General features: G+C 49.5%; 1 protein-coding gene across 1 annotated transcript in view; it reads right to left on the bottom strand.

Annotated features, from left to right (window-relative positions):
- Positions 1-9,162, bottom strand: part of LOC135394862 (cadherin-related tumor suppressor-like) — a 121,652-nt gene extending 112,490 nt beyond the window's left edge. Inside the window, exon 1 of the mRNA XM_064625893.1 lies at positions 3,756-9,162. Coding sequence (XP_064481963.1) covers positions 3,756-8,909 — 5,154 coding nt within the window. The 5' untranslated portion in view covers positions 8,910-9,162. The remainder of the gene's footprint in view (positions 1-3,755) is intronic.
- Positions 9,163-13,003: the final 3,841 nt, after the last annotated feature.

The raw sequence follows: 13,003 nt of genomic DNA, 5'->3' as shown, positions 1-13,003 counted from the left end.
AGAAAGCGATAGGTATATAGAAAGTGCCGTCTGACAGGAGAGCCCTGCTTCGAGAGATTTTCTCGGCGAAAGTTCGAAGCGGAAAACGGACAATGAGACGGCTTTCATTTTTCATTTCTTTTTCGCTTGGTTCGTGAGGGTCGCGGGAGATACGTCAATATACTATGGGAGGCTATAATGCTGGATGAAATGGTCTTGTGTTATAAAGGAGGATGTGTTTGCGGACTTTTCGTCTGTGTGGATTGCCTATTTTGGGTATTGAGCACAAGAAAAAAGGACGCACAGACGTTCTTGCACACAGACGGTCAAAAGAAAATGTTTCTGGGAAAGTCTTGGTTGATATGGTTAAGAGCGTCTTTGGTCTGCAGCTTGGAAGTGATAAAAGTGATGCTCCAATGATTTTTATACAATGGCGAAAGCGGCTTAGAGAGATGTTCTGGCATGCTAGTGTAGCCTGCATTTGTTTGTCTCAAGTATAATTTTGTATTTGTAGCTTGGAAATGATTAATTCACAGACTTTCGCACTTTCTGCAGGTTGTCTGCTACCGTTAGTCTCTGTGACGTTCAGACAGAAAGCAACGATGAAAAGTTAAAAGACAAAAAAAAATACACAGAAACAACACGAATATTTTTTAGTCCTTTCGGGCACAACACGCTCTACCACAGCCACTAGTCTCGGGACTAAATGCAAAAATATACACATGAAGGGCTGAGGAGTGAATTTTATGGTCAGGGGACGAAAACGTGGGCTTCATGCAAATGAATGGACTGAAAGCTGTAGTTGCGCACAATTCACTCATTTTCTTGTTACGGTGTACTGCGCACAAGGCTGCTGGGGGATGATACGATGGTTTAATTTAAACTAAAGCTAAACAATGGTCCTCCTCATCAATTAGTTAGGACCAGACTTCGATAGTGAAAAAAGTTACTTCTGAAAGAGGCGCAACGACATACCCTATCCACAAATCTTACCTTGACCACCTTACTTTCCCTGAGTATCCCCAATGTCACAGCTTTCTTAATTGGCCTCTCTATTAACCCTGCTTCCGTAAAAAAAAAAAAGAAAAGAAGCATTCGCAAAAACCACCGCTCATTATCGTCATCGCTCTTGCTCACTTCTCCCCCAGGAAAATAAAGGCCAAAAACACAAGGAAACGTACGAAAAAACGTCCCGCTGCAGGAAAGGGCAGCGAGAAAAAGCTGGAATCTTCGCCAATCTCCCATCTTTTCCATGCACCGTCAAGTCGAGCGCTCCTGTCCTGGACGTGCCTGGAAGTCCCGGGACATCGCGCGTCCTGCGATGATGAGACGCCACACACGGCAAGAGCTAAGAATGCGACCGGTGGTTGTGGCGAGGAGACCTTTTCTGCCGGTATAATGACACGGCGACGGAAAATTGTCCACAGGTAATGACACAGCCGCTCCATTACCATTGCGAGATGCTATCACACGGGCGTCCTCCTCGCTCTCAGAGGAGGTGCCTTCTTTTTTCAGTCTTTCGGCTCGTTTGTTCAAGCACAAAATCAGCCCAGGCTTCTCTGTGGGAGCAGGTGCGGTTCTTTTTAATCGGCAAGCTAGCTGAGCTGCTGTCTTAAGGTTTCCACATACGGAGGAGAGGACATTTTGTTTTCTAGCTTCTTGTTTGTTGTTGTGGTGGTGGTGAGCGATGTCGTGGTTTTCTGGAAGACTGCGGGATTGACAAAGTGTTGTCTTTGCTGCAATGAAGGTTTGTATGTCTGGAGGTTATCGTTTTTGTGTTGTTCGAAGACTACTTGGACAGCGGCGTTTAGGCGGATGTGACATACCCCAGAAATGTGATGAAAGAACGATGTGATGGTGTCAGTGCTATATTGTTTGCAGATTATTTACACAATCGTTACGTTATTTACATAAATGCAATGTGCTGCACATGCTTTGACGAACCTTCGGCGAAGTGTGTTTTAAAAATACATAAGTGAGGACAACAACTACATGAATGACGTTGGGATGAGGTGATTCACCACATCAATTGCGGTACTAACCTTACCTCAATGGCTACTTTATTATGGGAACAAAAGTGTTGGGTAAAAATTATTCACAAGAGCGAGAACCAGGAAGCTACACTGCCCCTCCTGTTTTAATAGAAACTGCTCTGTCATCAAGCAGCAGATGCCTTCCGAAATAAAAGCAATTTCCGCATTCCCATTTCCTGAGTTGCATTAAGTTTTGCTCGTTGTACTTCCTCTTCAATTTACGTGTACTGGAGTAGCCTTTCCCGACTTTGTCGGGACACGCATCTCGATATTTTTTCTGTTATCAATCAATCAATCAATCAAAATTTCCAAGGAAAATGCAGCAATGCTGCTTGAATGAATCCCTGTCCTTGTGCACCGTGTCCTTTGCTCCTCTGTGTACAATTTTGACAACACTGCAGCCCATGCCTGCATCGCACGTCATACTGGGCTACTGAACGGATGAACATGTCCGTTGAGCGTGGACGGCAGAATTTAAACAGGACAGATGTTGATTGCATTTTGGTGGCACGATACACTCTGCTTAGACACATTCGCCTTCCGTTATCACTGATAGCGGGTACTGATTGGTGAGAGTCTGTCACCTACTGCTAAGGACATCAAACGGTGAGTGCCTTGCGACGAGGTTAAAGCGAATGCTGGAGACTCTCAAGCCAGCAAGGTTGGTGGCCGACCACCTAGGGTACCTACCTACCTACCTACCTAGAGTACATATAATCAATGTCTTGATGTCCTGAACCTGTTTCATAACCAGCGACTAAAGACTTCTATAAGAGAGAGAGAGAGAGACCAGGAACGCCAGACGTGCCCACCAGTCATTCAAAGAAACCTCAGACGATGCTCATACAATCGCTTAGCGGACCAATGTTCTGCCAGGCTCATTGTTTAAGATAACAAGGAATTGCCATCATCGACGAAGCAACCCACAAAACCGATTAGAACCCCTTTTGTCGGGCGTTCGGCGACAACCCATGAATGCTGATAACCTTGGGCCGACGTGCCACACGACTGAACACGAAAGACTGTCGCTTTCTCCCGGAGACAACTGTGAGACTGTCGATGTGAGATAAAGCTGTAAATCGTTGCTGGGCCCATTTATCAGCCGCGAGATAACTCAAGCGTCTCAGGAATGTTTAAAGAGACGAGGTGCTCCAATTAGGGAAAAACGGCAATTACGGCGATTACTAACGCGCTAGTAAAAGAAGCTCCGGTTTCAATTATGACCACCGCAGTTGCACTGCAACATAAAGCAAAGCGCCGTGCATGCGTGACACACCGCAACGCTAGCCACGGCTCGGCTGGGGTACGAAAGGCACGCAGAGAAGAAAGACGGTGTGCAGACAGTGATTGTAACCGAAGCTGCGAACAGGTTGCTGTACTAATGAAGTGCACTGGTGGAGGAAAAGTGTTCCGCCTTGAATTAAGCGATTATACACGCTAACTACCGCATGGCGATACTGTCCGCTGTTGGAGGGGCTGAGAAAGGCCTTGGTACAGGTCAGGCGTGATAGTTGGGCATGCATTTATGCGTGGATACTGAATGTCTCAAAATAGTCCAGAGTATGAGCGCTGGATTCGGGTCTAGTGCTCTGCTTAGCAAAGACGAACGAATGAATAAGTTACACCCGTGGTTAGAGGTATTATATCGGACGCAGGGGGCCTGGTATCAAATTTTCGACGACTCTCTCTCTGAGGACAAGCCGGTTGCTGTAATTCACAGCAAAAGAAAAACGGGAGACTCACCTTGGTTTTTGCTGTTCGCGGTGACGTCGCCTTGGTGTCGATGACGTGCACCTCCAGTTCGTAGACGTCGCTGTCAATCTCCCTATCCAGGACAGCTGCCGTCGACACGACACCCGTCTCTCGATGGATTGCGAAACGTTGTCCCACCGCCGCACCATCGGCACGCACTGCCGTCAGGTAATACTCCAACTGGGCCTCGGCGTCCGACTGGGCACGCACAGTAAGCACACTTGTACTCGCTGGCTCGTTCTCGTACACTGCACCAGAGTATTCCGAAGCCGAGAATACTGGCACCCCCTGTGTTCTCTTCGAAGACCCCAGGACTGTCAGCACTGTCCTGGAGGACTTGCGGTGCGATAACACAGCTTCGTCAATGGCTTGAACCGTCAAAGAGTATGTCACAGCGGGTCGCCCAACCTGGCGACTGAGGTACAAGTCACCCGTGTTTCGATCGAGACTAAAGAGACTTGTGTCTCCTTCTAAAAGGTCATAGGTGACCAGGCCGTTTGTGTTGGCGTCGGCATCAGCAGCTGAGAGAGACATAACGATGTATCCTTTCTCCGAATCTTCTGGGAGAACACCAGCGTCAACGGATACAAACTCTGGAGCGTTATCGTTAATGTCCTCAACGATTATTGTCACCGTCTTTTCGGATGATAGTTTTGGGAAACCTTGATCCGTTGCTGTCACTGTCAGGCGGAAGGTGTCACTGAACTCGCGGTCGATATTTGCAGCCGTGTAGATGACACCGGTTTCAGGACGAACAGCAAAGTGGGATCCGGGAGGTTCTTGATTGGTGATGGTGTAGACAACCTTGCCGTTTAGTTTAGAATCTTTATCCACGGCAGTCACGGTAACGACAGGGGTGTTCATGGGAATGCCTTCCTCCACTTGGCGGACGATGGCGACGTTGGCGAATTGCGGTGGGTTGTCATTAACGTCCAGAACCTTGATGACGAATGGCAGCGTTCTCAGTTGACGAGGAGAGCCACCATCGCTAGCTGTGATGTTAAGAAGATAACTACTTTGTTGCTCATAGTCTAAGGGGCGGTCCAGGAAGAGTACGCCTGATACGCTGTCGATCTTAAATGTTTCCTTGATGTTTCCAGACGCGATAGCAAAGGAAACTTCTCCGTTTAGTCCAAGGTCTCTATCTGTAGCGACGAAGCGATGAATTTCGTAGCCGACTTGCGTTGTCTCTGGAATTTCAACTTTCTGTAACCTCACCAAGAACTCTGGTGCGTTATCGTTTTCGTCCAGCACCTGAATGTTGACCGTTGCCGTCGAAGTGTGCTTGACATCAACCCCAGTATCCCTGGCTAGAACGGTCAACTCGTAACTCGACGTCTTTTCTCTGTCCAAAGATTTCAAAAGGCTGATCTGCCCCGTCGATTCATCGATGACGAACGAATCGTCGACGTTTCCCGCGACAATCGCGTAGATAACATTCCCGTTAGGCCCATCATCAGCATCAGTTGCGCTGATTCGGACGACATGAGTCCTTTGAGGGGCGGCTTCGGACACGGTTGTTTTGTACGAAGCGCGAAGAAACTTCGGAGCGCTGTCGTTGACGTCCGTCACGTGTACAATAACCTTGGCTTCTCCTCGTAACCGCGTTATTCCGCCATCGAGGACCACGGCTTCCAATACAACGTAGTCATGACCGGACACTTCGACCAGCTTTTCTCGGTCGAAGAAGTGGAGCGTCCGAAGAAAACCAGTTTTGGGATCCACGGCAAAGTCGTTCTGATTACTGCTGATGGAGTAAGTCAGTTCAGCGTTCCTTCCTCTATCATTGTCCTCAGCTGACAGTTTCCCAACGTACGAATCTGGAGGTTCGTTCTCGGCGATGTAGAACGTGAAGGTAGCATTGTCGAACCTTGGACTGTTGTCATTCTCGTCTACCACGTGTACGACGACGGAGACGGCCGAAGAGCGGGGCTTCGTGCCGTTGTCGCGAGCGGTGACAGTGAGGGAATAAAAGTCGCGGGATTCACGGTCCAGCGGGTTTCTCACGTACATCGTGCCGTCGGGGAATATGCCGAATTTTCCATCGTCGTTGCCCTCGACGATATCGTAAAGCACGCGGCCGTTTTCGCCAGAATCGGAGTCGGACGCCAGAAGGGAGAAAAAGCGGTCGTTGACGGGTGTTAACTCTAGGATTGAAGTCTCGTAGGAGACCCTGTCAAACATTGGTGTGTGGTCGTTCTCATCTTCGACAATGACAACAATCTGCTGGCGCGACGACAAGGGAGGACTTCCCAAATCCGTAGCCGTAATTTCGAGTTCAAACTCCCTCCCGGCCTGTGATCGTACCGGCTTCTGTAACTTCAGCATTCCAGTATCTTTATCCACCGCAAATATTTCTTCGGGGTTCGACACCAACCTGTACTCGATCCTGCTGTTAATCCCGTCGTCCTTATCGGTCGCTTCTGCCGCGTAGAGTTCTAACCCAATGGGCCACCCTTCTGGAAGGGAGATACGCTGAAACGGTGTCTTGAATTCCGGCGCGTTGTCATTCAGATCCGTCACTGTCACGGTGACACTGGTCCTGACAAAGTACGCGAGGGTGTTGGCCACAACGTCCAGTGTGAGTCGGTCCCTCTTTTCGCGGTCGATCGGCGCAGTCGTCACGACGACTCCCGTCAGGGGGTCGATCCTAAACCAGCCCAGGGGGTCCCCTCCGATGATCGAAAACCGTGCTCTGTCTACATGACCTGACCGCACCAGGGCTGCCCGGCCTATCTCTCGTCCAACCGATGCATTCTCGTCAGTCACGAACTGGTAGCCGTCTCGTTGCACAAATTGCAGAGGGATCACCTTCGTTGGGTCCCGAACGAATACGACGACGAGAGCAGTTTGCTGGTTCAGGGACTCCTTGTCGCCCGGGTTTGTGGCAGACACGACAATTTCGTATCGCGCCTGATGGGCGAGTATTAGATTCGCCGAAGTCAGCAACACTCCGGTCGTCTCGTTGATCTCAAACTTTCCTTCGGACCCACTGACAATGTTGTACGAGATCGCAGCGTTCCTTCCTTCGTCTTTGTCAGTGGCCGTGACAGTAGCAACGTAACTTGCGGGCGGAGAACCGTCTTCGAGGTGCACGAAGTATTGTTTGGGGTAGAGTTCAGGTTTATGGTCGTTGACGTCCAAGATGGTCAGTTGAATCGTGACCGTCGACGACAATGTCGGTTGTCCTTGATCTCTGGCAACGACTTTGATTGTGTAAGAACCGCGTTCTTCTCTGTCAAGTTCAACCTTTGTCATTAGTCTGCCGTGCACGCTGTCAAGGTCAAACATGTTCGGGTAGATGTGCTCCACCTCTGGGTCCAGGGCGTACACCACACTGCCGTTCATACCGAGGTCGTTGTCAGACGCCGAAACAACCGTCACGAGCGATTTGGGTTGAGCGTTTTCCGAAAGCGACACGTTCAGGGTTGACTGCGAGAACGAAGGTGCTTCGTCATTGTCGTCCAATATTTGTATCTTGAGGAAGGAATAGGCCCATCGGGGGTTGGGTCCACCGTCTTTCGCGGATATCTTCAGCTCCACAAAGTCCTGCTCTTCGCGGTCTAATGGACGAACTGTTGTCACTAAACCCGTGTTGGCATCGATTTTGAACCACTTCTTATCGTTACCGGACGCTATCGCGTAGAAGATATGCGCGTTCACACCTGTATCTTCATCCGTTGCACGAATGCTGGCTACGAAGGTTCCAACGGGTGCTAGTTCAGACAACAGCGCAGAGTACTCCGTTTTCTCGAAGACAGGTTCGTGATCATTGACATCGTTCACGTGAATGATCAAGAACGCCGTTGAAGATCGTGGAGGAGAACCACGGTCGGTCGCCGTGATAGTCAGGTTGTACCGAGAGACCTGCTCCCGGTCGAGAACGCCATTGACACGCACAATATCAAAGCTGGGAGTCGACTCCAACCGAAAATGGTTCTGCTCATTGCCCCCTCGGATCTCAACAAACGTTTCTCCGTTTGGACCTTCGTCATAGTCTATGACGCTGACAGCTGCGACCACCGAACCGTTCTGTGCATTCTCGTCGACCGTAGCGTAGCTGTCGGGAGTTGTAAACACGCGGAACCTGATCACAGGATCGTGATCATTAGCGTCTAACAGATTCACAGTCACATATGCCCTTCCGTTTTGTTGCGGTGACCCGTGATCTCTTGCGAATACTGTAAACACGCAACTTTTGGGTCCCTTCCCTGGGCTTTCTTGCGGGGTCGGGTTGTTCTTGCGGCAACTTAAAGTGTCTGATGTTGTTATGACACCTTGCTGGGGGTCTATTGCGAATTCAGTCTCTGCGTCGCTAAGGAAGTAGGTGATGCGAGCGTTATCGCCAATGTCACTATCAGTCGCTCGTACCTGAAGAACACTCGTACCTGCTGGAAGAGACTCGTTGATACTCACGAAATAATCACTGTGGTCGAAGATGGGAGGGTTGTCGTTCACATCCAACACGGTCACATTCACCTGCAAGAATCCCATCTTGGGGATTTCACCACCGTCCTGCGCAGAAATGTTGAGCGTGTAGGAATCCTTCGATTCCCTATCCAGTCTCTCGGTCGTCTCGATGTGAAGGTACGGTGTTTCGCCGCTGGGATTCGTCGTCACCACGAGCCGAAACTTCCTATCCTCATTCCCGCTGACTATTTTATAATCAGTCGTGATATCGTTCACACCGGCGTCGCCGTCCGTCGCCGTATCGAGGATCACTCTCGTTCCCACATTCGCACTTTCCGAAAACGACACCGCGATGCTCGCCTCCGGAAACACTGGAGCATTGTCGTTCACATCTAAAATCGTGACGCGAACTTCAATTGGATACGTAGGTTGACTGCTCAGCACCACCAGGTCGAACCGGTCACTCGACAAACTTTCGCGATCGATTTCGACAGTCGTCGTGATTGTACCAGTCGTTCCGTTCAGAGCAAACTCCCTCGGATTATCGTTGAATCGGTAGGTAAAGTTTGCACGCGTTGGAATCGTTCCCACCACCGTTCCAGCTGGTTTGCCTTCTTGGAGCTCGAATAGAACTCGCGTGTCCACTTCTTTCGAGCGCATGGCCTGCTGGCCATCTGCCCATGATGTCCACGATAGGAGCACCGCTGTCAACAACAGCGGGACGCCTGCTTTCATGATTGGGATCCTTCACACTTTCTTTACTATGAAGAGTCTTCAATGTTCGCCATTAGGAAGCAGCTTCTCCGGGAGGTGAGCATTTTATCCCGGACGACTGCTGCCTGAACCACGTCCCCTGAAGCTGTCAACACTCTATTTTCCGTGCGTGCCCCAAGTGAACTATCCCGTAGCAGACGACATGACGTTATATCCTCGCAGCAACCCAACTCCAACCACCACCAACACAAACTCTCAGCCACTTGACACCACGCAAAAGAAGAGAACCAAGCCAGCGATCACTGCACCATCACAAGCAATACACACCCCGCTTGCGGTTGATAGGAACACTGGCGAGCAAAGCCAACTCTGTAGTTGTTCCCTCGCAAACTTCGAAAACCTGCTCCAGCGAGACTGCATTCCAGAAAGGTTGCCGATGGGGGGGAAGAAGGAGGCCCTGGTGACGTCACGCCCTTGATGGCCGCTCCTTCAGAGAGGGTCTTTGCGAGGGGGGTCCGAAAAATAGGCGAGGAGGGCTCGCAACGCGGGGGGAAAGAAACGGGGGGTTTGGAGGGGGGGCATCCTTTTCGGAGATTGAAGAAGCCGGGAAGACCAGAGAAGAAGCTTTGGAAGCGAGGAATGCAAGAGAAGAGAGCTTTCGCGCTGGATTCTCGTTAGCCCTGTTGGCTGCTGTTTCCTGTTGTCCGTGCTCCTGGCGCGTCGTTCGGCGAATTCTTGCTCGACTGGCGTAAAAAGCGAGAGGAATGAAAAAAAGAGAAAAATACGGGGCGGTGCAGTGGGTTAAGGGGCAGCTCGTTTTCGGGAGGGCCGAACGGGACTCTGATGGGGGCTATGAATGTAGGAGGGAGTTAAACAAGAAGAAAACGGGAAGACAATAGATTTAATAGACTAGCAGCTTCACGTTGTGCGGGGAGGTGCCGATAATTTTTTATGGTGTTGGAAGGTGGCACCATTTCGTGAGTGAAGGTTGCAAGATGGGACGGAGCGTTTGCTATCCTCTGCTGTTGGCGTCTGCTACCACGCAACCGATTTGTTCTTTGGGTGTTGGGATCGAGATAAGCAATCTCCATTTCCATTTGCCTGCCCATGTTTCTTTCTGCTGCGGAAGTACCACGTGTTTTAAGATGGCCGGCATGCTAGTTAGTGCAGGAGCGCTGATCTTGGTGGGCTCTCTGGATGCGCAAAGACACGGAGTGCTTAGAAGGAGAATGTACCGAAACGGTGAGAGGGGAATGGAGCCTTCGTACTACCTGGAGTTTTATACCTTGCGCGGCCTGTTGCAGTAAAGTTAGAGGCATCAGTCCCTGCAGCGTTGGGTCTTACTAAGTGGACAGAAACACACAGCGAGCGGTACTGCTAACCGCTGATTAAACATTCATCTCAAGACAAATACACATGCGGCTCGCTTTAAGTAGTAACACGTGACCCTGCTGTATCAGAACTGCAGTGTGCTGCAGATGAAATTTATACGGCCCAGTTCTATAGGAAGATTATCAGAATACGGGGTTGTTTTGTCCCTCCTCGATTATCAGAGCACTATTAAAAGAGTAAAATTCTATTTCAGCTCGCCTCCTTAGGAGTCATTTAAAACGTTTAAACTGCACTGTCGAAAGGTGAAGTCAAACACGCAGTTAAGGATGACACTGAATTAGAAACCCAAGCCCTTCTCGTGAAAGGCAGAGACATAATGTGCAATTTGAGGACAACCGACGAGGACAGAAGAAACCACACAGGACAGGCTCCCTGAAGACAGAAGACAGACAACACTGCGAGGCAACAAAATCGATAGATGCACGGGATCTCCACTTGCCGCACTGGCCTCATCAATTTCAGTCCAGCGTTTATAGAGTCGCTACGCAGTGTTGATGATACGGATTAATGCTTGCAGAAGCGTAACATGTGTTATTCGTAAGGAGAACCCGCTCAATTACATTTACGTTTTCTTTACTAAATCAGACGCTGTCCTACCATCACTGAGAACTCAAAAGATGTTATCGTAACCAGACAAATGGGACATCCTCGACGCAGCGAATCGGCCGCCTGTCCCGTTTTCAAATGCCACATGCACTGGATCGCTTATCCTGGTTTCCTTCGGAGACCATCCTGAGCAGCGTGGCGTCATTCTAGACAGGCAGACCACTCGGGTACAAAGTGTTACCCCCCCTGATATCCCTTCACTTAAAACCGTTTCTTCTCGAGGTTGTTTCTTCAGAGATCAAACACTTCTATTCCATCACCGATGCGCGTTAAATCCTTCACATACACGTCGAGCCTAATCTGGAGAAGGGTTAGGACAGGATATGGGGGGCATACAAAGTTGCAAACCCTTCAGGATAACCATTAAGTATCAGGCATGTGTTTAATTTAAACAGGAGGAGCTGATGACCTTTCTCGTTTTTCGTCGTACGATATTCAATGTAGTTTCTTGCACTGAGGGGTTTGTTTGCGGAGAGGTTAGTCAGAAAAAAATATGGTAAGAGTAAGACCTTCTACTTTGCATTCACGGGTTGTCCTCAATCACCATCATCACCACCACCAACTTTACTTAAATGATGATGAGTGGATGTTTTCATAGCCAGGGGCGATACCTTATACCCCATTACCACCAGTAGTAGCAGTAGTATTTGTTAGTAGTAGTGAAAGTAGTAGTTAGTTGTTGTTAGCAAATGAGTCAGTTGCTACCAGAACAAAAGCGGGGGTGTACGTATATGCGATTCATCCAAAGACACCGCACCAGCATCGACTTGATATGACATGATAAAATAGGATACGCTAGTCACTTGTGGAGTTCCGCCAGTATTTCATGTTGAAGGCTAAGTTCCGTCGTCCATTCAAAGCGCAGGCACGGTAAACCATTTTTAGGCACCAGTACTCCAGTAGTGACAATATGCAGTATACATCTTCAAGTACGCAGTAAGGAAAAATGAACCTTGTTTCTTTTTTCTTCTTCTTTTTTTTTTACATAAATCAGGTGGAACGCGTCGACAAAAAACCATTATCCGACTTTGGACGCAGACTGTGACGCAGGTTAACTCTGACGTGACGCAGTCGTCATGCCAAAACATATAATGGCCCGGAAGATAGCGTTAACTCTCACTGCCTAACATATTACGCCGTAAGATGTAATAAAGAGGTGAGAGGTCCAACCGAATGTGTCACGGATGGTTCCATGGCACCTACGAAAACGTTGGCGAAGCAGTAGCGCACACATGTTATCTACGTCTGCATTCGTCCCAGTGACACTGCCATTCAGACCACCATTATACGTGCAGCAATCTAAAACAACTTACCCAACTTTTTCAGCCTCTGTAGGCATCGCCCTACAACCTCATTTCATCCCACGCATCACATCTGCCTTCTTTAGCACTCCGACAAAGAGCCACATTCAACCTCTACAAACGCTGCGTATATATACGAAGCACAAAAGTACAATGTCAGGGCGTGTATGAAACAGAACCCTCCGCAGTAATTGTTGCAACAGTCGTCTGTCGCACCTGCACTGCCTGCAGTTAAAAGGACGATCACTCCTCAGACCGAGGGGGGGCAGTGCCGTAGGTGGGCAACTGTTGGACGAGCTACACAAAAGCTTGCCGAGGAAAAGCTATGGCCCCAGCGCCGGCGGCATGCAGAGCCACAGTCCGCGTTTGCCATCGTGAAATTTACGACCGGTCGGCATCGTGCGTGCGTGTGTGTGTGTCTGTCTTTGTGCGCACACCTCGCAGGCGTGGGCCAGTGGAAGAAAAAGCCATTCGGACGCTTGCCGTCTAAGACTGTGTACGCACAGGTACAGGCCGGTCGGCCTCACGTGCAAAAAGTGACTGACATACACGTACAGACCGTTTGCGCAAAAGGAATGACGTGGAAGAACTGGTGTAGCCACCTGGAGGAAAGCCGAGAAAACGCTATTTGTTTTAGGAGGGGGTGGGAGTGCTGGTACGAGAACGTGCATTGCCGTAAAGTGCTTACTCGTCGGTATGACGTATGTTGGACCTAATTCGCAGTCGTATAACCGTTCAGTTGCGACCGAATAAAAATTCACAGCCACAACGCTCGGCCGTAAATTTGGCCAGGTGTCCTGGACGAATACAATTTGT

Source organism: Ornithodoros turicata, chromosome 5 (genome assembly GCF_037126465.1).
Source record: "Ornithodoros turicata isolate Travis chromosome 5, ASM3712646v1, whole genome shotgun sequence".
In the NCBI taxonomy this organism is placed as follows: domain Eukaryota; kingdom Metazoa; phylum Arthropoda; class Arachnida; order Ixodida; family Argasidae; genus Ornithodoros; species Ornithodoros turicata.
The sequence above is the reverse complement of the archived record's forward strand: the minus strand, read 5'-3'. Positions and strand labels throughout refer to the sequence as shown.